The sequence below is a fragment of the Pelophylax lessonae genome, assembly GCF_965119305.1.
Source record: "Pelophylax lessonae genome assembly, chromosome: 7".
Taxonomy (NCBI): Eukaryota; Metazoa; Chordata; class Amphibia; order Anura; family Ranidae; genus Pelophylax; species Pelophylax lessonae.
In genome coordinates, this window is record NC_138774.1 from 229,152,903 (window position 1) to 229,178,924 (window position 26,022).

The 26,022-nt window shown below is 45.2% G+C and overlaps 2 protein-coding genes across 4 annotated transcripts in view; one reads left to right on the plus strand and one right to left on the minus strand.

Annotated features, from left to right (window-relative positions):
* The window catches only part of HAUS7 (HAUS augmin like complex subunit 7), a gene marked incomplete at its 5' end in the record, with an annotated part of 217,766 nt that extends 216,642 nt beyond the window's left edge, over positions 1-1,124 (minus strand). The window contains one exon of the mRNA XM_082263028.1: positions 1,021-1,124. Within this exon, the coding sequence (XP_082119154.1) occupies positions 1,021-1,107 (87 nt within the window). The remainder of the gene's footprint in view (positions 1-1,020) is intronic.
* The window catches only part of LOC309559661 (deoxyribonuclease-1-like), a 160,041-nt gene extending 142,826 nt beyond the window's left edge, over positions 1-17,215 (plus strand). For 2 of the 3 annotated variants that reach the window (XM_082263031.1, XM_082263030.1), the window contains exons 9-10: positions 673-724; positions 16,984-17,215. In XM_082263031.1, coding sequence (XP_082119157.1) covers positions 673-724; positions 16,984-17,198 — 267 coding nt within the window. In that variant the 3' untranslated portion in view covers positions 17,199-17,215. Of the gene's footprint in view, positions 1-672; positions 725-10,492; positions 10,775-16,983 lie in introns of those variants that run through there. The other variant, XM_082263032.1, reaches the window with a different exon arrangement.
* Positions 17,216-26,022: the final 8,807 nt, after the last annotated feature.

A 26,022-nucleotide genomic window follows, 5' to 3' on the forward strand; every position in this document is an offset into this window, starting at 1 on the left:
CTAAGTGTTATTAGCCTTGGAAGTATGCAGACACCATCAGATGGGAGGACAATCAGCAGCCACATCTCAAGAAACCCTTAGCAAGTTCTGGAGGAAGCTTGGTTGCGAATGGTTGAAAACACACATATAAAGTTATCCTTAGGGCTTTTTCACACGGGCATTCCGTATGTCCGTTTTTCATCCCATCCGTTTGCGGATGAAAAACTGACATAATGTATCTCTATGTAAATACGGATGTCAGTGGATGATCATCCTTTGACATCCGATTTTCGTCAGTTCAGTTCAGTTCAGTTTTTTTGAACGGAGGAGAACCCTATTTTTTCTTCCTTTCAAAAAACGGAACGGACGCAAAAACGGATGTCAGTGGTGTCATCCGCTGACATCCATATTTACATAGACAAACGGATGGGATGAAAAACGGACATACGGACCGGATGACACAAGTGTCATCCGTGTCCGTTACAAAAAAAAAAAGGACCTGATCGGGCAAAAAAAAAGGAACGCCCGTGTGAAAGAGCCCTTAAGATTGTTAGCTCTGACTGGCAGGCCCCCCCCATCCAACCCTCTTGTCTTTAATTATATTGTAACTGTAATGTCTCACATTTTTTGTAAAGTGCTATAAAAATCCTGTATAATATTAAGAACTTAGAGATTCTGTTTTTCTAACTGCAGGCTGATGCAGTCTCCGATCACTATCCAGTGGAGGTGGAACTACGTAATGACCGTGAGTACTCCAGTGCACTATTTATGGGTTCAATAAAACAGAGAATTCAGCAGCCAGGTATGCAGCTGGTGCAGTCTGAGGCTTACTTGCTGGATGAATAATGGAGGAAAAGCCTATTAACACCACCACGTCTTAATGGGTTTTCCTATATTCAGTTAAAGTAGAACTATGGGCATATGTATATTATGAAGTCTGTCACTAGCATTAAAGTCGAACTCCAGGCATTTCACACTTTGCCAGTCTCCACTACCCTCCCCCTGAAGCTCTCCAACAACCCCTCTTCCCCCCATTCATACCTTTTTTTCTTCAAGTCCTCTTGCCAATCCAGCTTCTTCTGGTGCCATGCATACCTCCCAACTTTTTGAGATGGGAACGAGGGACATCTATTAGCAAAAGTATGTAGGCATAAGACACACCCCCCCCGCCATGCCTCCTTAAAGGAGAAATATGCAAAAAAAGTAATAGTTAAACCCACAAGTGCGTCTTTAACACTACTATTCCTTTATACTGGCTTTTGAAACCTATAAATGCAGACATTTAGAAACTGGATAAACGGTTTAGTGCTGGGAAACACTCTTTGAAAGATAAATGGATTTTTGTAAAATCTTACCGTAAAATCCTTTTCTCTTAAGCTCATTGACAGACGTAGTCCTCGTTGATTAATAACAACTCGGGTTATACTGCCCTCTACAGGAGTAGGACTAGACAGGAAAGAAAACGTTCTGGCCACACCCTAGGGGCAGTCCCAGAGGGTATATCCTCTCACTTCCTGCTACAGCAAATCAGTTATGTCACAAAGCAGTGTTTAGAGAATTTTAACCCAACCCAACTCAAAAACAGAGGGGCGGGTACTACGTCTGTCAATGAGCTTAAGAGAAAAGGATTTTACGGTAAGATTTTACAAAAATCAATTTTTCTCTGTCGTTCATTGACAGACGTAGTCCTCGTTGATTAATAACAACTCGGGACGTCCCAAAGCAGTACCACAAATGAGGGGTGGGATAACAGAAATCAAAATCCAGAAGGCCCAACCGGAGCCAACCAGAAGCATCAAGGACTCATCGAGCAAAAAGATGAGACCTAAGTGAAACACCCAACAAACCCTTGAGGTAGACCAACAGTCTCCTCAGATTGCGGCCTGCCGAACCTTGTGGCCAAAAGAGGCATCTGACGATGCCATCACATCAACTTTATAAAATGTTGTAAAGGTATGAACCGACGATCAAGTCATCGCCTTGAAAACCTGGATCGCTGACGCCTGATGGCGGAAGACCCAGGAGACACTAGGCGCCCAGTCCAGAATTTCCAGAATAACTGGAATTCCCTCCACCTCTATCCTGCGAAGAAGTTCCCGCAGTAACTTGAGAGGATGGAAGGCATGCCGTAGCTGATACTGCTCCCACGGGGCGATCAGCGTTTCTGCTGCGTCCGCTAGAGGATCGCGGGTGCGAGCTACAAACCTCCGCACCTTCCTGTTGAGCCAAGGTGCCAACAGATCCACATCCGGGGTGCCCCAATGAAGGGACAGCTAGTGAAAAACCTCTGGATGAAGAGGCCATACCCCTTGATCCAGAATCTGATGGCTGAAATAATGTGCCTGCCGATTTCCCACCCCCGGAGTGAACACTGCGGGGAGATCCGGAACAAACCGTTCCGTCCAATGAAAGATGCTAGTCGTTTCGATGGCCACCAGGACACTCTAAGTGCCCCTTTCTTGACATAAGTCACGACCGTGGCATAGTGCAATTGGATCCGAATCGGGCTGCTCTAGAGCTGCTCGGTCCAGTAAATCAGACAAAATCTGATCGCTCTCAGTTCCGATACCCTATTGGTAACCTGGATGCTATCGGAAGGAATGACTTCCCCTGGTTGAGCATCGGAGACTTCCTGGTCCGCTCGCTCAACCGGATCCGATTGTCCAGGAAATCGGAATTCTGATTCCATTAGAAAAAAATCTCCTTCAGGAGAATTCGGGTATGAGACTGGGTATACGGTACTGCCTCTAAGAAGGCCACCATCAGTCCCAGCCAATTGATGGACAGCAACATCCGAATCGTTGACTGAACCTTCTGGAGTTTCTCCACAAGGAGAAACTTTCTTGCCCAGGATGTATCCAACATTAGGCCCAGATAGTTCAGTCTCCTGGTGGGAACCAGGGATGATCTTTGGGAAAGCGAAGAAAACGCTGATGTCCTGCGATGATGGGGATATAAGGATAGGCATCCTAAATGTCTATGGACGCCAGGAACTCCCCCTGATGCAGGGAGGCCACCACTGTTCGGATGGACTCCATCTTTCCCCAAGTCCAGAATTGGACGCACCTTGCCCTCTTTCCTGGGCATTGTGAACAGGTTCGAATAGAACCCCTGAAACCGTTCAATGTTAGAAGGGAAGAATCGTACCGGTGGAAGTGATCGAAACTCGATCCTGTATCCTGACCGTATGACCTCGCGAACCCCTTAGTCCGGGGTTCTGGCAAGCCATGGATTCGGAAACCAGTGAAGACATCCCCCCACCCCAGAGATGGGTAGGGGCGCATCAGGCTGTATACTTCAGGCTTGGCTGAGCCGGACTTTTTGTTTAGCCGACCAGCGCCCTTTGAAAAACCCTCTGAAGGGGCTTTGGAGGGTTTCGCCTTATCGCCCGCCCTCGCGGAACGAACAAACTCTTTATGAGCAGAAAGGGAAGGTCCTCGTTGGTTACGAGGTCCTCTTTATCCTAACAGTCTGTGGCAAGACAGCAGGTGGTACCATCTATCCTTTAAAGAGGGATTCCTCAAACGGATAGCGCCTAGCCATGCGTTAGGAAATAACAGGGGTTTGTTTCAAAACGACCCCATTTGGGTAAAGGAAAATCCTTCGCCCTTTTGGTAGGCTAACAAATACCCAAAAAAGAATTTCAGTCTCAGCTACCTCTGCCAGTGTAACCTCAAGACTAAAGGTTTCCCGGACGGACACAACTAGTGCATCCACCACTCTTGTGCTATGGTGGAGGCAGAAACGTTCTCCTCACTGCTGAGGAGACATTACCTGAGACAACAGCCCCATAAGAGGGACCTGCAGCTGCATTGACCAGCTCCGAATCCGTATCTGAAGTATCAGATAAAAAATAGGGGTAGGCGGGGGTCGCTTCTTGACCCCCGTCCCTGACAGGCCACCTCCACCCGGGATACCAAAGACTCCAAAACTGCCGATAATGCATTAAAAACAAGTGGGGTACTGGAGGGTCCTGCGGCCACCTTGAGGGGATCAGGTGGGGATACCTATGCGGCAGGGTCAATGATTATACAAGACATTTGCCAGCGACAAAAAATGACAAAGTAAAAAAAACTTTTTTTTTTTGAATCCCCCAGTCGCAACAGCGCCCCTCAGTGTTACCTGCCTTTTTGGACCCCACAGAGAGAGAGAGAGACCCCAAGGCTCATCCCTGATGCACAGAAGTTTTCATCAGCTTGCTCAGTGCTGTCCTGTTACAGACAGGAAGTCTTTGGCCCGTTTCCTGGGTAAAGGAGGCGGCTCCGCCCCTTAACACGCCTTCCGGCGCCTCCCCCTGGCTCCACGAGGTGTTTGGTCACCTCAAACATGGCCGCCCCCATGCTGGAGATACGAGGCTACGCCAATATGGCGGCCTCGTGTGCTCTGCAAGACAATGGCGGCGGCCTGTTAGGATAGCGGCGGCTTAGCAGCGACCTGCGGGATGCTGTATTCGGCCTAGCGGCCTGGGGGAGTGCATCGGCCCCCCAAACTTCACCCTGGATGGTGATCAGCCTGGCCGGCGGTACCGGACCCAGGCGGGCCGCATGCGGTCCGTGGGCCGTCGGAAGGCAGCCTGCCCTTGCTGGAGGAATGCGATCTGGACTGCAGTTATACATGCATAGACATCGCCCTGTGAACACCTCTGACAGGTAGGATACCTTATGCTACCACAGTAATATTCTAGTACTGCCACTGACTTCAGTCATCTTTACAGTTTTTGAAATGACATTAGATTGTCAGCTCCCAAACCAAGCCTCGTGGTTTCTTGTTCACAAAAATCACACTCAAATAGGGGGATCTGTGACATGTTATAGGATAGAGGGGAGACCCATCCTTACCATTTCAGAGAGGGGCCCGCGTTCACCACAAACCCGTCAGGGGGAAAAGGGGGAACATACTACTCACCATACCGGAACCAGGCGGGCGCCAACTCCTGACTGTACCCCTCTCCACCGGGGTGGGAGGGCTGTCGACCAATACGGACGCCGTGACTCATGGTCATTGGCGTTTAAGCGAGACGTTTAACTCGCAGGGTCAGTCCCCGTCCAGTGGGACTATGTCGCGGCCGACCCAGCGCGGAGCTATGGCCTGCACGCGCTCGTAGGCTGAACTGGGGTGACCACTGGATCTCAACCTCCAGCCCGTCGCCCAGTTCCAGCTTTCTTGCTTGAAGATCTCACAGGAACACTGGAGAAAAAAGCTGTCTAAAAAATATTTCTAAGAAAAAAATCCTGCCAGGACCGAAGATCCTAGCAAGGCATCTAGGTCCTTACTCCTAACTAGACAGAAAAAAACTGATTTGCTGTAGCAGGAAGTGAGAGGATATACCCTCTGGGACTGCCCCTAGGGTGTGGCCAGAACGTTTTCTTTCCTGTCTAGTCCTACTCCTGTAGAGGGCAGTATAACCCGAGTTGTTATTAATCAACGAGGACTACGTCTGTCAATGAGCGACAGAGAAAAGTGCATTTTATATACAACTATATACACTATATAGTCAAAACTATTGGGGCACCTGCCTTTACACGAACATTAACTTTAAGGGCATCCTAGTCTTAGTCCGTAGGGTTCACTAATGAGTTAACCCACCCTTTGCAGCCATAACAGCTTCAACTCTTCTGAGAAGGCTGTCTACAAGGATTAGGAGTGTGTCTATGGGAATGTTTGACCACTCTTTGCGAAGGGCATTTGTGAGGTCCGGCACTGATTTTGTACGAGAAGGCCTGCCTCCACTCTAATTCATCCCAAAGGTGTTCTATCAGGTTGAGGTGCAGGCAAGTCAAGAAGCTCCACCCAAACGTGCTCATCCTAGTCTTTTTGGACCTTGTTTTGTGCATTGGTGTGAAGTCATGTTGGAACAGGAAGAGGCCATCCCCAAACTGTTCCCACAAAGTTAAGAGCATGAAATTGTCCAAAATGTCTTGGTATGCTGACACCTTAAGAGTTCCCTTTACTGGAATTAAGGGGCCAACCCCTGAAAAACAACCCCACACCTTAATCCCCCAAGCACCAAATAATTTGGACCAGTGCACAAAACAAGATCCATAAAGACATGGATGAGCGAGTTTGGGATGGAGGAACTTGACTGAACTTGAAGCTGTTATAGCTGCAAAGGGTGGGCCAACTCAATATTGAACCCTACAGACTAAGACTGGGATGCCAATAAAGTTCACATGTGTGTAAAGGCAGGCATCCTAATACATTTTCAAGGATGGTCCCTCAAATTCAGGCACAGTTAGGAGCTATGGGCGGGGGGGGGGGGGAGGGGCATTCTTCCATGGCTAAGTGGCATTCATGTAACGATGTGACACTCAGTCCAGGAGTACTGTAAGTCCAGTGCCCCCTAGGGGAGACCGTGTAAATGACAGCCTGGCTCACAGGAAATCAGCAGTGTGACCTGAAGAAGACCACTGGCACTGGACCGAGGAGGAGGTCAGGGACCGTGCTGGAGCGTGGAAGGGGGAAGTAAAGATGGGCACTTTAACACAACAGTTATTGTTTTTCTGAGGCCCCTTGTAACAAAGTTGTATTACCTGTTGATCCTGCCATAAAATCCATTATTTTTCCCTTCCTGTAAAGGGGTGACCTGTAAAACATACTTACCTATTTTTCATCTGTTCCAATCTGGTCATGTGATCCCGCAGCTACCCTGTGTCAGTGAAAGGCTTCTGCAGGGGAGAAGAGGGAGGGCTGACAACGCTTGGGCTATGGGAGCCTGTGAGTGACATTACAGCTCTCAGAATTCTCAGCTGTTGTCCAGCCCCTTCTTAGGCTGGCAATACATTATATAATTTTTGTTGATTTAGATTTACCAGAACCATATAATATATGAGGTCAAACCTAAACACTTTCAATTTGTATGCAATCAGGCAGGGCCTCGCACTACATTTTTTAAGGTAAATCTGAAGGAAATTGAACAAGAAAATTGTATAATGCATGGTCAGCTTCACACAGAGCTGCAAAATTACAGTATTAAAAATAGGTAACTACACAGATCTTTTTTTTAACAAGCTAGGCAGGATAGATAGGAGATAGACGGGAGAAGAAAAGAGGAAACATATTTAGGAATAGCTATAGTTAGGCTTTTCTTCCACTTTACCGCCGAGCTGCCGCATATACGCGTTACTCTTTTGTGCTGGGGTTGCGTTTAATCAGCACCTCCAGAACTGTGACCAAGCTATCAATGCCAGCTCACGGTCACCTAATGATGATTGGGAGCTGGTTGGACCAGCTCCTGATCACGTGATCATTGTGACAGCCATTCACAGTGATTGCCTGATTGAGGAAGCCCAGGCACCTTCTTGCAAAGGGATGACGTCGCCTTGGCTTTAGGATCATTTTAAAGGGTCAGCAGAAAGGGGTTAAGGATGAGTTTGTACCTTTTTTACCCCAATGCATTGTGTTGCACCATTCACATGTTAGTGCGTTAGGGTGACATTCATTTTGGATGCGCTAAAGCATACACACCTGCATTGCAGCACACCAGAACACATGCTAGCACAAAAGGGTCAGGTATGGTGTCCAATGTACTGGGTGCACTTTACTTTTTTGGTCGCTTATTTAGTCGACTAGGTTCACACCAGCGCATTATACAAGTAAAGGGAAAACTTTTTGTTTAGGTTTGGATAGAGTGGAGAGGGATTAGCACATTTATTAGATTTGTATTGCTGTCTGTGCCTCCGTTAGCGAGATTCACCCCCTTTGGTTCTATAGACTTCAACGGAGAACCTGCAGAAAGGCATGTAGTGCGTTTTTACCTAATTTTTTTTACAGCGATTTTGCTGCAATTTGCATTTTTTAATCTGCCCATCTACAAATTTGCCATAAAAAACAAAAAAACACAAAACGCTAATTGCAGAAAAAACGTGGCTAAACTGCGGTAAAAAAAAACGCAAAAAGCACTGCGGAAATTCTCAAAAGCAAACCGCATATGTGTGAATGGTGCCTTACTCTATCCAAATAGGGAAAAAAAAGTTTTGCCTATAGTTCTACTTTAAGTTGTGCATTAGCATGATTTGCATTAAGGCACCGATGTGAACCTAGGCTAAATAAGTGACAAAGTAAAGCCGGCCACAGATGGAGCGTTTTTCCTTCCTGCAAACAATTACAGTCAGTGTTGATGGGGAAATCCCTCCTGCGGAGACATTGTGTTCTCCCGGTGTGGGAGAACACAGTGATTACTGCTAGTGGCTATAATAGCTGCTAGCAAACATCGCATGTAATATCCGTCAGGCTAGTTGTATCCAAGTTGATCGATTGATCAACTTGGGTACAATCAGCCTGCCCATACATGGTTTGAATGTTAGCTGGTCTCTGCTGAACCGACCGAGATTCAAACTGTCTATTGCCAGCTTACAGCCAGCTAACACTTTTTTAGAAGTTACAGCAACTGTTTTTTTCTATTGGAAGAAAGGTTTAACCCAGATCAATAAAAGCTGACCATTGAGCACCCCTACTAGTGTAATACGGTTTCCTCTTACCTTGCAACTGCCATTTTTGCTGAAAAGTTAGACTGTGAAAAAATTAAAAAAAGGATCCCTGGCAGGATCAACAGGAAAAACGTGGGAACTCAGAAAAACAGATTTATTTTATTTTTATTTATTTATAAGCATTTCTATACCAATAATAAAAAATAAATATAGATTTGAACGCCTATTACTACATTGTTTAGATGACAAAATTTATAGTACGTTTTACTTATTTTTTTTTTTTTGTATGTTAGCCCTGAAGAAGGGGAGGCTTTTTTCCTCTGAAATATGTTGGCTTTTTTGATGATCTTACCCAATAAATGTCTCAAAAAGTCCTTTAAATTAGATTATTTTTGTACCAGGTGCTGCTCCGTGCACATCCAAGTGTTAATGCTAGTGACATTCTTTATTTTGCCCAGAGTTCAGCTCTAACAAAAGTAATAATTTACTGAGCCAGCTACATCACCGAGGAACATTATAATGTACCCATAGGCTTCCACTGTGGATTTTCTTTAACAATACGTAAAAACAGGTTTGTGAATCCATCATTGTAAAAATGGACCCATTCACACTATGGCACTGCGGAAATGTGCCTCGACGAGCATTGCATGCTTTTTTGCAAAATTCACTCTAATTGGTATCCCAATGGAACTTGCCAACTAGTGTTGCACCACCAAAAATGGTGCATGCATCATTTCCGGCAGTATATTGCAATACGGTGCATTGAGTGTCATTCAGCCTTGGTTCACACTGATGCGATTTCTGATGCTTACCAGAATGCATTGAATCACACAAGTAAAATAATGAGTTTTTGTGGAGCCTGTTCAATATATACAGTGCAGATGCAATGAGATTTTGAAAACGGTCCTGCAAGTTTGCTGCAATTCAGTGCAATTTTGCGGTCCATAGACTTCAATGGACACGCATCATAATGTGATTTGTGCTAGTTGATAGGAGCTGACACCCTCCGACGTCCAAACAACCACTGACTCATCCCTGCTGTCAGGGATGAGTCATCAGATGTTAAGGAGCCCACACCCGCCGGCTTCCTAACAACAATGAGTCATCCCTGCTGTCAGCTAGATTCCCCGCTGACAGCAGAATGTAAACAAAAGAGCCTGCATTAAAAAAAGAGAGGGGACGAGCAAGCACACCCCCCCAATCATACTAGGGCACCTGCCCTCAACATGAGTTCCTCCCCAGCAAAGCACCTTGTCCCCATGTTGATGAGCCCGCTGGTTGTTGGGGTGCAGGGGGTAGCTTATCAGAATCTGGAATCCCCCTTTAAGAAAGGGGCCCCAGATCCTGTGCCCCACCCCCATGGGGTACATAGTAGCCCTACTCATTCATCAACAAAAATGTCAAAAAAAATTCAAAAAAGTTTTTGACAAGTCCTTTATTTAAAAAAAAATAAAAAATGTCCCCCGATGTAAATCCATCCATTGCGATGAACTCCGGCCGCTGACCCGGATGAAAAAAAAAAAAACAGTCGCCTTCCGAACATGTCCGTCGCTGATACTCGCGGACTGACAGTCACTTCTCCCTGCTGCCAAGTAAACATGGGGGCAGGGATCACCTGGTGATGTCAATGTGGTGACCCTGCCCCATGATGTCACTTGGAGACCCCATCCCATGCTGGCTTTCCAAGCCAATGCTTTTGTTTACATTCTGCTGTCAGCGGGGAACTTAGTTAACAGCAGAGATTACTCATCGTTGTTAGGAAGTTGGCGGGTGCCTTAACAGCAGGGATGAGTCGTAAAAGTAATAACTCGCATCAAAATCACATCTGAACTGCATCAACTCACAGTACAACTGCCCCTTGAAATTGCACTGGAAAGCAGAGTGAAATAGCAGTGTGAACCTAGGCTTAGTGTGAATAGCACTGCATTACACTAACACATGTAGTGTGCATTGCAATAAAGCACGTGGTGACATGTATATTACAAAAATTCGTCATGGTGTATATGGGCCCTAATAGGTATATAGCATGGCAATTTATCAGAAAACTTTTGAAAACAACAACAGCTTATCTTCCCTTCCTCTTTCAGCTTTTTACAGCGGTCAGAAATTCGGAGTCAGCGCTAGTATTGGGATAAGCGGAGGCCTTTCCCTAAATGGTGTCTGTGACTGTGTTGGGGTGGATTTTACATCCTGCGTGGGGCGCTGTGGTGCCAATTCAAGTAGCTTTCCCTGTAACTGCAATGCCTCGTGTAGCAGCAGCCAAAAGTGTTGTGCTAACTATGCAGCAGCCTGCAAAGTTTAATTCTAATCTTTTGCGTGAACATATACTTGTGAAGCATAATGATTGTTTAGGCAACCAATAAATCATTCCTATCAAGTTTGTTCCCACAATGCTTTTTCTTGAAAAAATTAAAAAAACTAGGCCAGTTGATTAAAACTGCAGGAAATTGATGCGCATGTGTAACAGGCAGCTTTAAGTTCTCTTTTTATGCCTCCTAACTTTTTAAAAATAGAAGCATTACATTCAATTGGGATGTGGTTTAAAGGGTGCGTGGTTAAGTAACCATAGTTTAGGTGGTATGGCTTAAAACCCAACTGCATGCTATAAGCTTAAGCCTCCTCCCCCCTCCCAGTCCATTGCTCCCCATAATATCATTGCAGGGCCAGGCTGTGGGGTAGGCAGAAGAGGCAACCGCCTTGGGTGCTTTAGCAGTAGAGGGGCACACAAGGGCAAGGGCCTGCAATCTATGCTGCTGAGGTAGTTCATAGCTCACATGGGGTGGGGGGGGGGGCACACATTGGACCTTGCCCCAGTACTGCATTAAAAAGAATTGAAAAAAATCAGCCACTCCACACTCCAGTGCTGCCCTCCATGTTCTCTTTTGCTGCTGGCCATCGGTCATTCAACTTACTTCCTTTATCAACTGATTTCCACTGGGATGATACATTGAGGAATGCTCATACTGTATTTTTCAATCAAATTTCAAAAGCAGGAAAGCCTTTTGCTACTTCAATAAATACAAGCAGTGAAAGTACCTACATTTTACCTGATTTCAGCTTCTTGCAGACCCTTTACAGAAGGGCTGCAATTTGAGAGTGGCCAGTAAGTTCCTGTGCTGACAAGAAGCTGCTGATAGGATTAAAGAGCAAAGTGACACAGAGAAGAGCTTATCACTATGCAGCTTCTCCTGGATGACGTGGACTCAGAGGAAGTGGGTTGAATGATGCTGGCCATACAACTGGGGATGTCTAGTGGCAGAAAAAAGAACCGGGGGAAATCTCTGGGCTGCAGATGAATACTGTGGCAAAAGTTGGTTTTGCTATTGTATCTTTTAATGGGCTATTCATTTTATCTTGTTATTTTTGACTGGAGCTGTACCTTAACTAAAGAGAAATTTGTGAACAAGGCTTGTGTATATTCGTATGTATTAGAAGAACGCAAGCTTGAAATGAATGTGTCAACCTCTCAATACAGAGAAACCATTCTCAACATTTAGGTTTCGAGGTACCCCTGCTAAAACCAATTCATTGGGGCCATTGGGAAAAGTGCCCTTTATGTTGGTGGTCAGTGGGAAGAATTCTCCCCTTACAGGCATTGGTGCCATGCCACTGGCTCTGTATTCATATATGAAATGGTGTTCAACAGGGAAATATGCAGGCACCATTGAATAGGATGCCATTTAACTGTAGCTCAAAGAATCCCTAGCAACCTTCTGAAGAACCCTACGGTTCCATGGAACTCTATATAGTAATATAGAGCAAATGAAACCTTAAAACACAAACTTGCAATCTTTACAGCACAACAATAGCTTGTTCTCCTTGGGTGTAGTCATAATTTGGTAACAGGCAAAGTGATCACAGTTTGAACGAGCAAGCCGAAGGGCTGTCAGTTTGCCCCACTGCCCACTGAGCTGCCTACTGCCCCACTTGTTTTGACTACCTTAGTGCCCTAGAAGAGCTACCCTGGTGATCTCAAATCCACCACCACAAACCCTAGGTGGTCCACCATAGCTTTGAGGTGGTGGGATTGAGACCATCAGAGGAGCTCTTCTAGGGCATGCTGGTCCTTAGTAGAAAGTATGATTGCAGATCATGCCTGGTGCATATGAGGTGTGACATTTTTTTTGTAATTCCATTATTAGGCAGTCAAAAGATATACAAAATTTTTGGCAGTGGGTACAAGATAAGCCAAGTTACATCACAGGGTGTACATTGATCAGGAGAACAAAACCGTTTACTATATTGCCAAAAGTATTGGGACACCTGCCTTTACAGGCACATGAACTTTAATGGAATCCCAGTCTTAGTCCATGGGGTACAATATTGAGTTGGCCCACCTTTGCAGCTATAACAGCTTCAACTCTTCTGGGAAGGCTGTCCACAAGGTTTAGGAATGTGTCTATGGGACTGTTTGACCATTCTTCCAGAAGCACATTTGTGAGGTCAGGCACTGATGTTAGAAGGGAAGGCCTGACTCGCAGTCTCCACTCTAATTCATCCCAAAGGTGTTCTATGGGGTTAAGGTCAGGACTCTGTGCAGGCCAGTCAAGTTCCACCACCCCAAAACTCACTCATCCATCCATCAAGAGAGCAGCATTAGTGCAAGATAATTAACTTTTAATCCTTATTTGCCAGCTAACCCCTCTGTCCTCAGAAGCTCAATCATCTCTTTCAGCATCTCAGAGCCTGAGCAAGCTCCAAGGACAATAGAGGGGTACAGGGTCAGTGCCAACAGCAACCTCTGCAGCCCCTAGAAGGATATGTGTTATCTTTACATGCACATAGATTTTCTATATTTCATTTTTATTAAGAGCCCCCTAATAGGGCCCACTTCCAACCTCAAGCCCTATAGCACCCGCATGGGCTGCTATGTCTTTTTTTACACCACTAAATGTAACACTGTACACTAATCCACCCAAAAATATTGCTTCAAACAGTGCAGGGACAGCAACATTAAGGTCCCAATTAGTTTGCACTGGCAACCAATTCAGAACTTTATGTTATAATATAGGAATGTGTTTGTGACAGTCAATAATAGGTTGCATGCTGCCCCTAAATGCACTGCCATTGTAGGCCATAGTACAGACTCACACTTTTACAGGATTGACAGTACTAACCCCTGGCCGCATTGTACCAGAATTCTATGACCCCACCACTGCTGTACCATTTACTAGGGCTAGACAATCAAAATATGCCCTTTTTATACATGCAGCTCTTAAACTGTAGTTCCTCTGGCAAATACTCTGTACAAAAAAATTGAGATTTTATGCCATGGGAAAAGTTTGACTTTTCTCCTTAATTAAATCAAAGCTTATATTTATTCCCAACATGTTTAATCAACATGTAATTAGATCAGTTAAGGTAATTACAGTAATTAAAAAACCACAGCAGCCAAAATTAGTTTAAATTACAGAACTCCAGGCAAACGGTTTAAAGCACCCCGTATTTCAGGTATGTGTTCATGAAAAGGAAAGTGAAATCTCTCGCTGTGTTGAATCCCTTCATATGAAATTAGATAGTAGAGGCTGAGGTAAGATGAAATGAGATGTGTCGTGGAAGATTCTGTTCTGTAAACTGATGGCCATGAAGGAGAGGTATGTGGGCAGGCTTACAGAGCCTAATCTGGTGATGTTCACTTTTATTACCAAAAGACATGTCCCAGAATTCATATAGAGCATCATACACACATTAGAATTGTAGTGTGCTTCTGGACAACAAATGTCAAAGCTTGCAACAAAGCCTGTTTACCTGTCAGAAATTTATTGCATGGTGAGGAGAGGCACAGAGGCTGGATTGTCCATACCCTGGACTGAACAGTGTCCTTGGTTGCTATCATGCTGACTGCTGCACAGTGTCCTTAGTTGCTAGGACGCTGTCAGCTGTCAAGCCAAGAGAGTCATAGCAATCAATGACGCATCCCTGGCCCCATTCAGCTGCTGGCTGGGAGATTCCCATCATTGACCAAATATATTCATTGCTGTATTTTGGTAATGACATCAGCCAGCATCCCCATTCAATTTGTTTACATTCAGCTGCCGGCCAAGGAATCTTTAGGGATGCGTCATCAGTTGTTAGGATGCTGTTGGCTGCACAGCATCACTGGTTTCTAATGCGCTGTTGGCTTTGCAGCCGGCCGTGTCCTAGCAGTCAATGACACATCCCTAGCCCAATTTATCTGCCAGACAGGGGATTCCTGTCATTGACCAATTGTGATCATTGCCATATTTGGGTAATGACATCAGCCAGCAACCCCAATTCCATTTGGTTACATTCAGCTGCCAGCCAAAGAATCTTCAGGGATGCGTTATTGGTTGCTAGGATGCTGTTGGCTGCTATAATGCTGTTGGCTATGCAGCCCCTGCTATACGGGAGGTTCCTGTTATTGATCAAATATAGTCATTGCTTTATTTGGCTAATGATGATAATAAAATAAGCAGACCTTTGTTTACATTTAGATGGCAGCTGGGGATCTCCCGGCCAGCAGCTAAACGGAGCCAGGGATGTGTCATTTGTTGCTCGGATGCTGGCTAGTATCCTAGTAACCCAATAATCCTGAGCTGTAAGCGGTCACATTTTTTGACAGCTTTCCAGTACATACATGCCCCACTCTAAGCACCAGCAGCTCTCTGTAAACCAATGCAGACTTTGTCTTAATTACGGTCAGGTGTCTAATCTTCAAACTGGTGGTATTTCTTTATAAATATTTCCCATATGTTGGAACTCTTTGCAACTGATATAAGGATTCCATCAACTAAGGGCAGACTGTTTCAAAGGGATCCTACCACGAGGAAAGTGTTGCTAATGCTTTATTAAATTGTCCCCACAAAGTCTGCAAAACTGCATCTAAAATATGTATTGGTGGACAACACAAGTACGCTCTCAACCTGCCCACACACTACAATGAATTTAAGCCAAGACCCAGTCCAGCTTGATACAGGACAATCGTGTAGTTGTTGGATGCCACTAAGACCATCTCTCTGCTCATTCCTACTGTATGCATGATCACACTGTTAGACTGAAAGCACAGTGCAAAGCAATAAGGCACTGATGGGTTTAGAATGCTGAGTCTCTCTCTCCAAGTCTAAATGGTGCTGTGCAAATGGATTACAGGGGGGTGCTATCAAGGCAGATTATTATGCAAGTTATAAAAATACATTATCCGAACCTTAGTTATTACCTGCATTGTAGTCTGTAGGGTGCTCCAGGACCTCCCTATGCTGCCTGGCAAGGATGAAGAACCTAGAGCAGGGGTTGGCAACCTCAGCACTCCATTTGTGGTGAAACTACAAATCCCATCATGCCTATGCATCTGGAAGTCAAGGCTGTGGCTGTTAGAGTCCCGCAATGTGTCCTGGGATTTGTAGTTTTACCACAGCTGGAGTGCAGACCTAGACTATCCCTGACCTAGACAGTGATGTCACCTCTTCCTTCATGTGAAAGTGGTGGAGTCTATCAATGACACATAATTAATAATCTGCATTGTAGTCTGTGAGGAGCTCTGGGACCTTCCTAGGTGCAGAACCTAGAGAGTGCAGTAGTGTCACCTGTTCCTTTATGTAAACATGCTAGAGGCTAGCAACGAGCACTACACCCAAAGACTGTCATATAATCATTACTTTAAGCACAAGAGCAAATAGGGTACTGCATTCGTAATTTCTAATGGGCATTGACATGGGCACATGGACTTGGTTTGGCAGCACTCCACAAAATAGGGACACCACTCAGGAACAGGGAAAGGACCCTGACAATATACATATAGTCTAATGAGAGCGCCAAACAAACAACCAAGATTTCAAGATAATTTAAAGATGCAACACATTCATAGCAGAATAGAGCCAGCGCATTTCGGGGGCCAAACACACTCCCCCTTCATCAGGGCTTAAGAATTCTGACTGTGTCTGAATAGACTCAGGTAAGCAGATACCAAATAAAACTGTGATTTATTGCTTAGAAACTTTCAGGAGGGCATGTTAAGCCAGATTTAGTGAATGCAGCACAGGGTCTTTGTGTTTAAATAGACTCAGGTGAGCAGATACTCCAGGTGAGCAAAGAACCTGTGCTGCATTCACAGCTCTTATGAAGAGACGTGTGTTTTGCCCCTGAAACATGTCTGCTATGAATCAAAGTTAGATTGTATATAATAAATACTTAACTGCATTGCAGTCTGTAGGGGGCCTCAGGACCTCCCTATGCTGCCTGACAGGGGTGCAGAACCTAGAGAGTGTAGAAAGTGCTCAAACCCAGCGACTGGCCATGAGACATGCTCCCACAAAGTTGTAGGCACTGACTACAGGAGAGAGCTGGAGAAATAAATATCATGGGTCAGGGAAGTTGGGGGTTCTTCCACAGACTGAATGGATTGCTTTAAGAGTTTCCTAGGCGGGTTAATGGCCACAGTGGTTCCCTTGTAACTTTTTCCCTGTCTATTCTTCTACTGCAAGGATATCACAGACTGTCAAAGCTCAGATTCACTCTTCAAAGAACATTTAGAATCAGAATATCAATTTGCACACATCTTCCCTTATCATGTACTACAAATGTTTCCATTATGCTGATTGATGCTTCCTCCTTCTCGCAGCATCATACGGTGGCCAGAAGTACGGAATTAGCTCTGAACTTGGGATAAGTGGAGGCCTTTCCCTGAATGGAGTCTGTGACTGTGCGGGGGTAAATCTCTTATCCTGTGTTGGGCGATGTGGTGCCAGTGGGAAGACTTTTCCATGTAACTGTAATGCATCATGCACCTCCTACAGTGACTGTTGTGCTGACTATCGGGCTGCCTGTATTGTATAACTGGCTGGACATATAATGCCAACCAGCCTGCATTTTGGTTCTAAATAAAGAAACAGGATTGTTATGTATTGTGACTCTTCTTTACACACTGATACATTAAAGAGGCCAAAAACCTACTGTGGGTATAAAGGCTAGGCCATTAGTGTTGGGGGCAGCCCAGCGACCTAGTGGTTAGTTCTTATGTCCTTGCAGCACTGGGGTCCTTAGTTTAAATCTTGGTCAGGACGCTATCTGCATGGAGTTTGTGTGGGTTTCCTCTGGGTACTCCAGTTTCATCCCTCACTCCAAAGACATGCTGTTACCTTAATAAGCTCCTGTCCAAGTTGGCCCTAGTATGTGTGCACAAATTGGCTATGTACATGTGCTATCACATTCTGCATACTGGGCTCATGCAAATCGGGATGGTAAGGGAAAGACCTGGCAACCAAGCTTGTAAAAGATATGGAGAAAAATAAAATGTCTGTGGAAAAGGTTCCCATGTGTAGTAGACATAGTGCCTGGAAAGCTGACCCAAAGAATTGCAATGAGACAGATATTGCACACAATAAATTAGACCCTATTTACACTTAAAAGGCTTCCGTTATGTTTGGCACTCATTTGAAAAGCTGTCCCTCCCACCCACTGCCACCCAATCAACTGTGGCCATATTGAATCAATGATGTTACGACCATCCCTGCCATCTGCATGGTGGGGAATCCCCCCATTTACACCAACCATATGAAACAGAACAGAAGGTCTGCCTTTCTTGCAGCTCTAGCCTCAGCCAACACCGAGGGCTTGTTTTTGTTGCACTGTCAGGTGAGTACCAGTTACTCTTCCACAGTTACACATTTTTTACTGGGAAGGTGGGGGTGAACTGGGGGGTGAATTCGGGGGTGGGAGGGAGGGCTCTGTACTGGGAGGGAAGATAGGGGGAGAGTTCTATATTAGGGGGTTAGGGTGAGAGCTCTACTGAAGGGGACGACTAGGAGGGAGAGCTCTGTAGTAGAGGGTTAGGGGGGAGAGCTGGGGCAGAGAGCTCAGTACTGGAGGGTTGCCCTGCTTCCTGTGCATTAAACACTCCTGAGCCCTGCACCCTGTGTTATACTCACTTCTGAGCCCTGTGTCCTGTGCGATACACAGTCCTGGGCCTTGCTCACGGTGTGAAACACACTTCTGAGCCCTGTGTAGTGTTCTATACACACTTCTAAACCCGCAGCGCCCTGTGTGATACACACTTCTGAGCCCTGTGTGATACTCACTCTAGAGCCCTTTGCTGTGTTTGATGTACACTTCTGAACCCTGTGTAGTACACACTCCTGAGCCCTGCACCTTGTGTGATACTCACTTCTGAGCCTTGTGCCCTGTGAGATACAGAGTCCTGGGCCCCATGTGATTCACACTCCTGAGCCTTGTGCCCGCGGAGATGCACAGTCCTGAGCCCAGGTGATACACACTCCTGAGCCCTGTGCTCTGTGGGTACACATTCCCGATCCCTGCACCCTGTGTGATTAACACTCCTGAACCCTGTGCGATACACACTCTGGAGCCCTGCATGTTGTGCAATATACAAACATGGGCCCTGCTCCATGTGCAATACACACTCCTTAGCCCTGCACTTTGTGTGACACACACTACTGAGTACCTGCACCTATTCTCTGGGAAAATAAAAGGTTATAACTTCTAGAATGTGAAGTCCATTATATCTAAATTACACTACTTGGTGTCCCTGAGAAGCAAAATAAAACCGTTAGGTGATTCAACTCTCCAGCGTCTACCAAAAAAATGAATAGAAGGGCGAATTGACCCTTCAAAGTGAACCACTACCTTTTCTGACTTGTTTCTAATGGTGCAGGTTGCAGGGCTGCCATACTAATCATGACTTTACTAACCACTGGTCACAGTGCAGGATGGGTTTTGAGGCATTTCAGCATTCTTGTTTTAGGTCAATGACTAACTATGTAGCTCAGGAGTGTGCTGTATACCTTTAAATACAGTCAACCATCAGATATTTCATATTTCTACCCTGCTAGGATCACTTGAACCGGGAGTGTTGCAATTAAAACAGGCTGACTTCAGGATACTTGTCCCTCTATATGGCTACATATGCTCAGCACATTTGTGCCCTCGTATTGCCCAATGTTCTCTCCCTGACCACCTGTGGATATTGCAGAGTGAGGACATAGGCCAAAAAGCTCCTGGGTCATTGGAACTTTCTCCAAATGCTGAGGAAGACCTTTCCTGGCTGCTGTAATGTTCCCAGATGTAAGGCTAACTTCAAACAATTTTGTCTGAGTTTATCTCTCTGCTGGTAGCTGAGGAAAAGGGCAGTACGCAGCAAAGCATAGGGGGAAATTAAACTTGAATAGCTATGGAGTGACTCTACGTCTAGACTGTTTGGCAACGACGTGGAACGTGAGTCAAAATGAGCTGGATAAACAAAACGTTAACTGCGGATTTCTGAACAAAGAGGAACAGCAAGACTGTACATTCATTGGACATTGGCCTGGAAAGAGGAAAAAAAAAAGGAAAAACATGATCGTTGCAGTGACTGTTTGTGGCCTGTTGTCAGCTAGATGGTGCTAGACGATCCCAGACTTGCGCTAAGCTGTCATTGATGATGGCAAGTTCTGATTTGCTCTTAAATAATACCAAAGGGAGTAATGTCTGCTGAATAAGATAAAGTAATTTCTCCACTTTTTTATAAAACGATTCTATTATAAAATTATTTAATACATAAAAATGCAAACAATGTAAAGTGGTTTCCAAAAGGCGTACGTTTTTTCCCCTAATGCATTCTCTGCATTAAAGTGGGAATAAACTCACATGCATAATTTGTACCTATAGGTAAGCCTATAATAAGACTTACATATACGTACTGTAAATATCTCCAAAACATCCACCATTTAGGAGATATTTACTGTACATGCTGCCGGTTACAACACCGGCGCATGCGCTCTGAAGGAACAGCCAACCGGGCTGTTCCTTCAGAGTATTGTGCCGTAAACGGCGGCTCCCGTGCGCATGTGCGGGAGTGACGTCATCGCGGCTCGGGTCACTCACACAGCAGGAGTCTGCAAACCACCACATTATGGCTTTACCTTGCAGGTTCCAGAAAAAAAAAAAAGTTTACAACCGCATTAAAGCCTTCCATTGTCAGGTCCCCCTAAACCCGATCCACTCTTTCCTCACTTGACATAGAGGCATATTAGGCAGGATTCTATAGTTGCACTCTGAAGGGAGCAGGAGCTGAGAGAGCTGGTGGGGGACCCCAGAAGAGGATGGTATCTAGGTAGGTATAACATATTTGATATTTAAAAAAATAAAAAATAAAATTAACTTTACGCTAATTTTAAGCTGATGTTACATTCATTGATTGTACAATCTTCTTTAGATCCACCATCAACTATGAAGCACAAGAGCCTGCTTGATTTTTTGCATATTGCATAGTTTTGGTAAATCTAAAGGAGATTGTACAATAAGATTATATACTGTAATGTATAGCAAGCCTTAGTTATAAGAAAAATGAAGTAAAACTCCGGCCCATTTTTTTTCTCTAGTTTTGGATAGAGTAGGAGAAGTTTAGAAATGTTTTTTGGTTTTTATTGCTGTCTATGCCCCAATTGGGAAGATTTCCCCGCACTAGGTGTCAGAATGACCACTGTCATCAGAACAAATAGTGAAGAGTGAACAAATAGTGAAGAAAATTCAAACTGTACTGCTATAGCAGGGTGAAAATCCTCTAATGGGGGTCACCTGTCAAAAGTGGCATTTCCCTTTAATCTGGAGAGATTTAAACTTCCTTTCCATCTCTGGGACAGAAAGAAAAAACTCCTTGATGGCAACTATAAAGATGTCAAAAGATGTAAAAAAAAATGTTTTTTTAACCCCTCCACACCTAATTAACAAAAATGTTTTGACTGTAGATCTGCATTAATATTAGTGTAGCACACCCCATTTAGGAGCCGCAAGTAGAGCTGGAATCCCCCATTTTGCACTGCCAGGCACATCAAATTTTCACAGGCACAACTGAGAAAGGAAACAGTCCTGCACTTTGTTTTTGTATTTTCATTCAGGGGATAAAACTTGGATGGGGAAAAGGGGTATTATGGGATGCCCACTTAAAGTGGTAGTTACCCAAGAAAAAGAAAATAGAGATCCTGTTTTCTTATAGCAGGTTAAACAATGCTTGTGCTGTAAAAAACCTGGCTGATACTGCCAGTTTCTGCCCTCCCCTCTGTAACTTGACCACGGTTTTTCATGGCTGCTGAGCCCAGACACTGTGGTCAGTTTACGTGCCTCCATCATTTGCTGTCTCTCTTCTCTGCTCTCCCCTGTTCTCTCCCCCCTTCCCTCCCTGTCTGTCAGCTCGGGAGTCTGTGTCTCTGTCTCCGCACCCCCCGCTGCTGTTGATACAAATTTAAAATGTCACTGCCAGTCCCTCTCTTTTAAGCTGCCATCCTGCAATGTATAAGTGTTTGTTAGAAACAAAACCTCTAAATACCTTTTTGTGAAGTATCTTCAGGCCGGTCACGTGACTCCTGGCCACTCTGCTATTACGATCCAGGGCTACAGCAGGAGGAGACAAGCAGCCAGCACGGCGGTCACGTGACTCCCGGATAATGTCAGAAGGAGAGCTCGGCTCCTCCTGCTATAGCCCTGGATAGTAGTAGCAGAGCGGCCGGGAGTCACGTGACTGAAGATACAGCACAAAAAGGTCCTTTAACTTCAGAACTCTTCAGGGACAACTCTCCTATATACAGTCTACATACATTTCTTTCCCTTCCTTCAGCACTTCACTTGCCTGCAGAAAAATCACACAGACTCAGCTGGGACACTTTTTGTAAATCAGACGCAGCACTTAGTCAGATTATAGCAATAGCCCTTCACAGACAGGGACCGATGGCCCCTTTTGAAGTGTAGCAAAGTCCAGTGTCCAGCTTACATCCCTGTGGCTACTGATCTGAGCATTACCTCTTCAGGCACTGCCAGCCAACCTGGCTGCAGCCCAGACTGTACACTCACCAGCTCACCCGGCTGACTTTTCCTGGAGAACTCCTGGATATACAGATCTGCTCCTGCTGTCCTTACACTTGCTCCTGTGCCTCTAGGAAGGATATCCACCTTGTGTTGTAGAGGGTCCCTCCAGCACTTGAGCCCCAGACCTGAGGTCACCTCAAAATCCTGACTAGGGGGCACCCTCATAGGCCACCGACAGCCTTCATCTCCATCTTCCACCTGACTGCCTCTGCTGGAATGACTCATGAGTATTTAAAAGGTGCCCACCCCTGCCAGCACACTTTGCTAGGGATTGGCTGAGGCCCTCATCAGTGCTCCAAGCAGCTCCAGTTAGATTCCCTCCTCCACTTCTGGAAGCTTCTCCCAGGTTCCAGAGAGCAGCGGGAGTTACCAGAGGTGCTGCTTAATGAGTCCTCCAGCCTCCCTGAGTCACTCAGCCCTGACCCAAATTCAACCGAGGCTTGGCTTTTGTATGAAAAAAAAAAAAGGTGTTGAAACCCAACCACAACCCCCCCCCCCAAAACCCCTCTCCAACCCTCCCCCCACACATCTCCACACACCCACCCTCCAAACGGCATCAAATAGTGGGTGTGGTCAAATTTTTACTTACAGTAGGAGGGCCTTAAAAGAGCATTAAATACCACGAGTGCATCATGTATAGAGAGTTTTGAGTGCAGAGTTCAGGGCTGCATTACATATATAATGCAAAGTTCAGAGGTGCGCTGCATACGGTGCAGAGTTCAGCCTTTCTTCTATAGCTGCTAAACTCTTACCATCCACATCTCACTTTCAGCCCTCTTCAGTTCCGATCTCTGCATGCAGCCCCCCCCCCCCCACCCACCCCTATCCTCTCTCCCCACTCCATAAAAGCTCCCTCATCTTCCACAATTTACTTTTGTTGCTGTATTCTCCTGAAGCATCCAACCGGCTCTAGTATCTGCCCACACACTGTAGGTGGCTCCACCTCTCTCACTTATAGGGAAATTGAACCAGTGAGAGTGTTGGCATCCGCACTGCACCCCGGCACCTGCATCTTCCTTTTACCCATCCTGCACTCAGTTGGAGCCGCTGAGGAGATCAGATCTGTAGGAGCTGTTGGGAGACAAGCTGTCACTTGCAAACACAGCAGTCCAACTTCTGTGTTTACAAGTGATAATGGTGAGCAGAGAACAGAGGGCCTGAGCCAAAGGTGGTGGAGCTCAGTTCCACCAAGTTCCACCTGAAGAAAAGCCCTGCTTCTAGCATACTAGAAGAATAATGGAGGCTGCCATTGCTGATCTTTTTCTGAGAACGTTAGTTGACTGGCTGTCTCTGTCTAGTTTTTCAAGTTATGGGCCTGAAACAAGCATGCAGAAAAAAAAGTAAGGTTAAAGTCTCATCTGCATACTGCTTCCAAATATACGACTCATAGGACTGAAGCCAAAGGTTAGCAGAACAGCCAGATAGTTAGCATTTTTAGAAGCAGCAATTGAGTCCTTGCCATTCTCTTATTTCTGTGAATGTTGGACAAGAATGAGGGGCTGCTAGATACTATTCCAAAATAGTGGGGAGTCAGAAATGTGGCTCCATGGTGTGCATATCAGACTCATTCAGTAGAGCTTAGAGAGAGAGAAATAAAAAGCATTTATATATGAACTAAAGATATATATATATATATATATATATATATATATATATATATATATACACACCAACACAGTATCTCACAAAAGTGAGTACACCCCTCACATTTTTGAAATTATTTTATTATATCTTTTCAAGTGACAACACTGAAGAAATTACACTTTGCTACAATGTAAAATAGTGAGTGTACAGCTTGTATAACAGAGTACATTTGCTGTCCCCTACAAATAACTCAACAAACAGCAATTAATGTCTTAACCACTGGCAACAAAATTGAGCAAAAACATCCAAATTGGCCCCAATCAGCCATTTTCCCTCCCCGGTCTCATGTAACTCATTAATGTTACAAGGTCTCAGGTGTGACTGGGGAGAAGGTGTGTTAAATTTGGTGTTATCGCTCTCACTCTCTCATACTGGTCACTGGAAGTTCAACATGGCACCTCATGGCAAAGAACTCTCTGAGGATCTGAAAAAATAATTGTTGCTCTACATAAAGATGGCCCAGGCTATAGGAAGATTGCCAAGACCCTGAAACTGAGCTGCAGCAGGGTGGCCAAGACCATACAGCGGTTTAAGAGGACAGGTTCCCCTCAGAACAGGCCTCGCCATGGTCGACCAAAGAAGTTGAGCTCAGCGTCATATCCAGAGGTTGACTTTGAGAAATAGACATATGTGTACTGCCAGCATTGCTGCAGAGGTTGAAGGGGTGGGAGGACAACCTGTCAGTGCTCAGACCATACGCCGCACACTGCTTCAAATTGGTCTGCATGGCTGTTGCCCCAGAAGGAAGCCTCTTCTAAAGATGATGCACAAGAAAGCCAGTAAACAGTTTGCTGAAGACAAGCATACTAAGGACATGGATTACTGGAACCATGTCCTGTGGTCTGATGAGACCAAAATAAATGTATTTGGGTCAGATAGTGTCAAGTGTGTGTGGCGGAAACCAGGTGAGGAGTTCAAAGACAATTGTGTCTTGCCTACAGTCAAGCATGGTGGTGGGAGTGTCATGGTCTGGGGCTTCATGAATGCTGCCGCCACTGGGGAGCTACAGTTCATTGAGAGAACCATGAATGCCAACACGTACTGTGACATACTGAAGCAGAGCATGATCCCCTTCCTTCAGAGACTGAGCCGCAGGGCAGTATTTCAACATGATAACGACCCCAAACACACCTCCAAGACGACCACTGCCTTGCTAAAGAAGTTGAGGGTAAAGGTGATGGACTGGCCAAGCATGTCTCCAGACCTAAACCCTATTGAGCATCTGAGGGGCATCCTCAAATGGAAGGTGGAGGAGTGCAAGGTCTCTAACATCCACCAGCTCTGTGATGTCATCATGGAGTGAAAGAGGACTCCAGTGGCAACCTGTGAAGCTCTGATGAACTCCATGCCCAAGAGGGTTAAGGCAGTGCTGGAAAATAATGGTGACCACGCAAAATATTGACACTTTGGGCCCAACTTGGACTTTTTCACTTAGGGGTGTACTCACTTTTGTTGCCAGCAGTTTAGACATTAATGGCTGTGTGTTGAGTTATTTTGAGGGGACAAAAAATGTACACTGTTATACAAGCTGTACACTCACTACTTTACATTGTAGTAAAGTGTCATTTCTTCAGTGTTGTCACATGAAAAGATATAATGAAATATTTACAAAAATGCGATGGGACTTAGAGTCCATTCACACTGTCCATTGTGTGCCCTCAAGTCGCCCCAAGTCGCTTGACATAACAAATGCAATGTAAATCAATGAGAGCCGTCTTAATATGCACTACTGAAGTCGCTCCGACTTCAGAAAAGGGTCCTGTACTACTTTGAGGCGACTTGTATCCGACTTGTCCCAATAGACTTCAATGGGAGTCGCCTCCAAGTCGGATCCTTATCTTATTTGAAGCGACTTATGATCCGACTTTCTATGAAGAAGAAGGAAAATTAGCCAGGCATTCCCCACTGGACTCCAGAACCAGAAAAAAAAAGATAATTTTTCTTAGAATTTTTAGTAGGGCAGGGATGGGGTTCCGCTCCTTTCACACCTGGATGTTTTTGTTGCAGGCATTTATTGGGCATTTTTTGGGCATCTTTGGAGGCAGGCATGACATGTGAACTTCAGTGGCGGAGCTAGACTTTTAAAACAGGGGTGGCAAAGGGGTGGCAAGGTAGTATTTTGGGGGGGTCAATATACAAAGTGTTCAATTACACTAAAAAT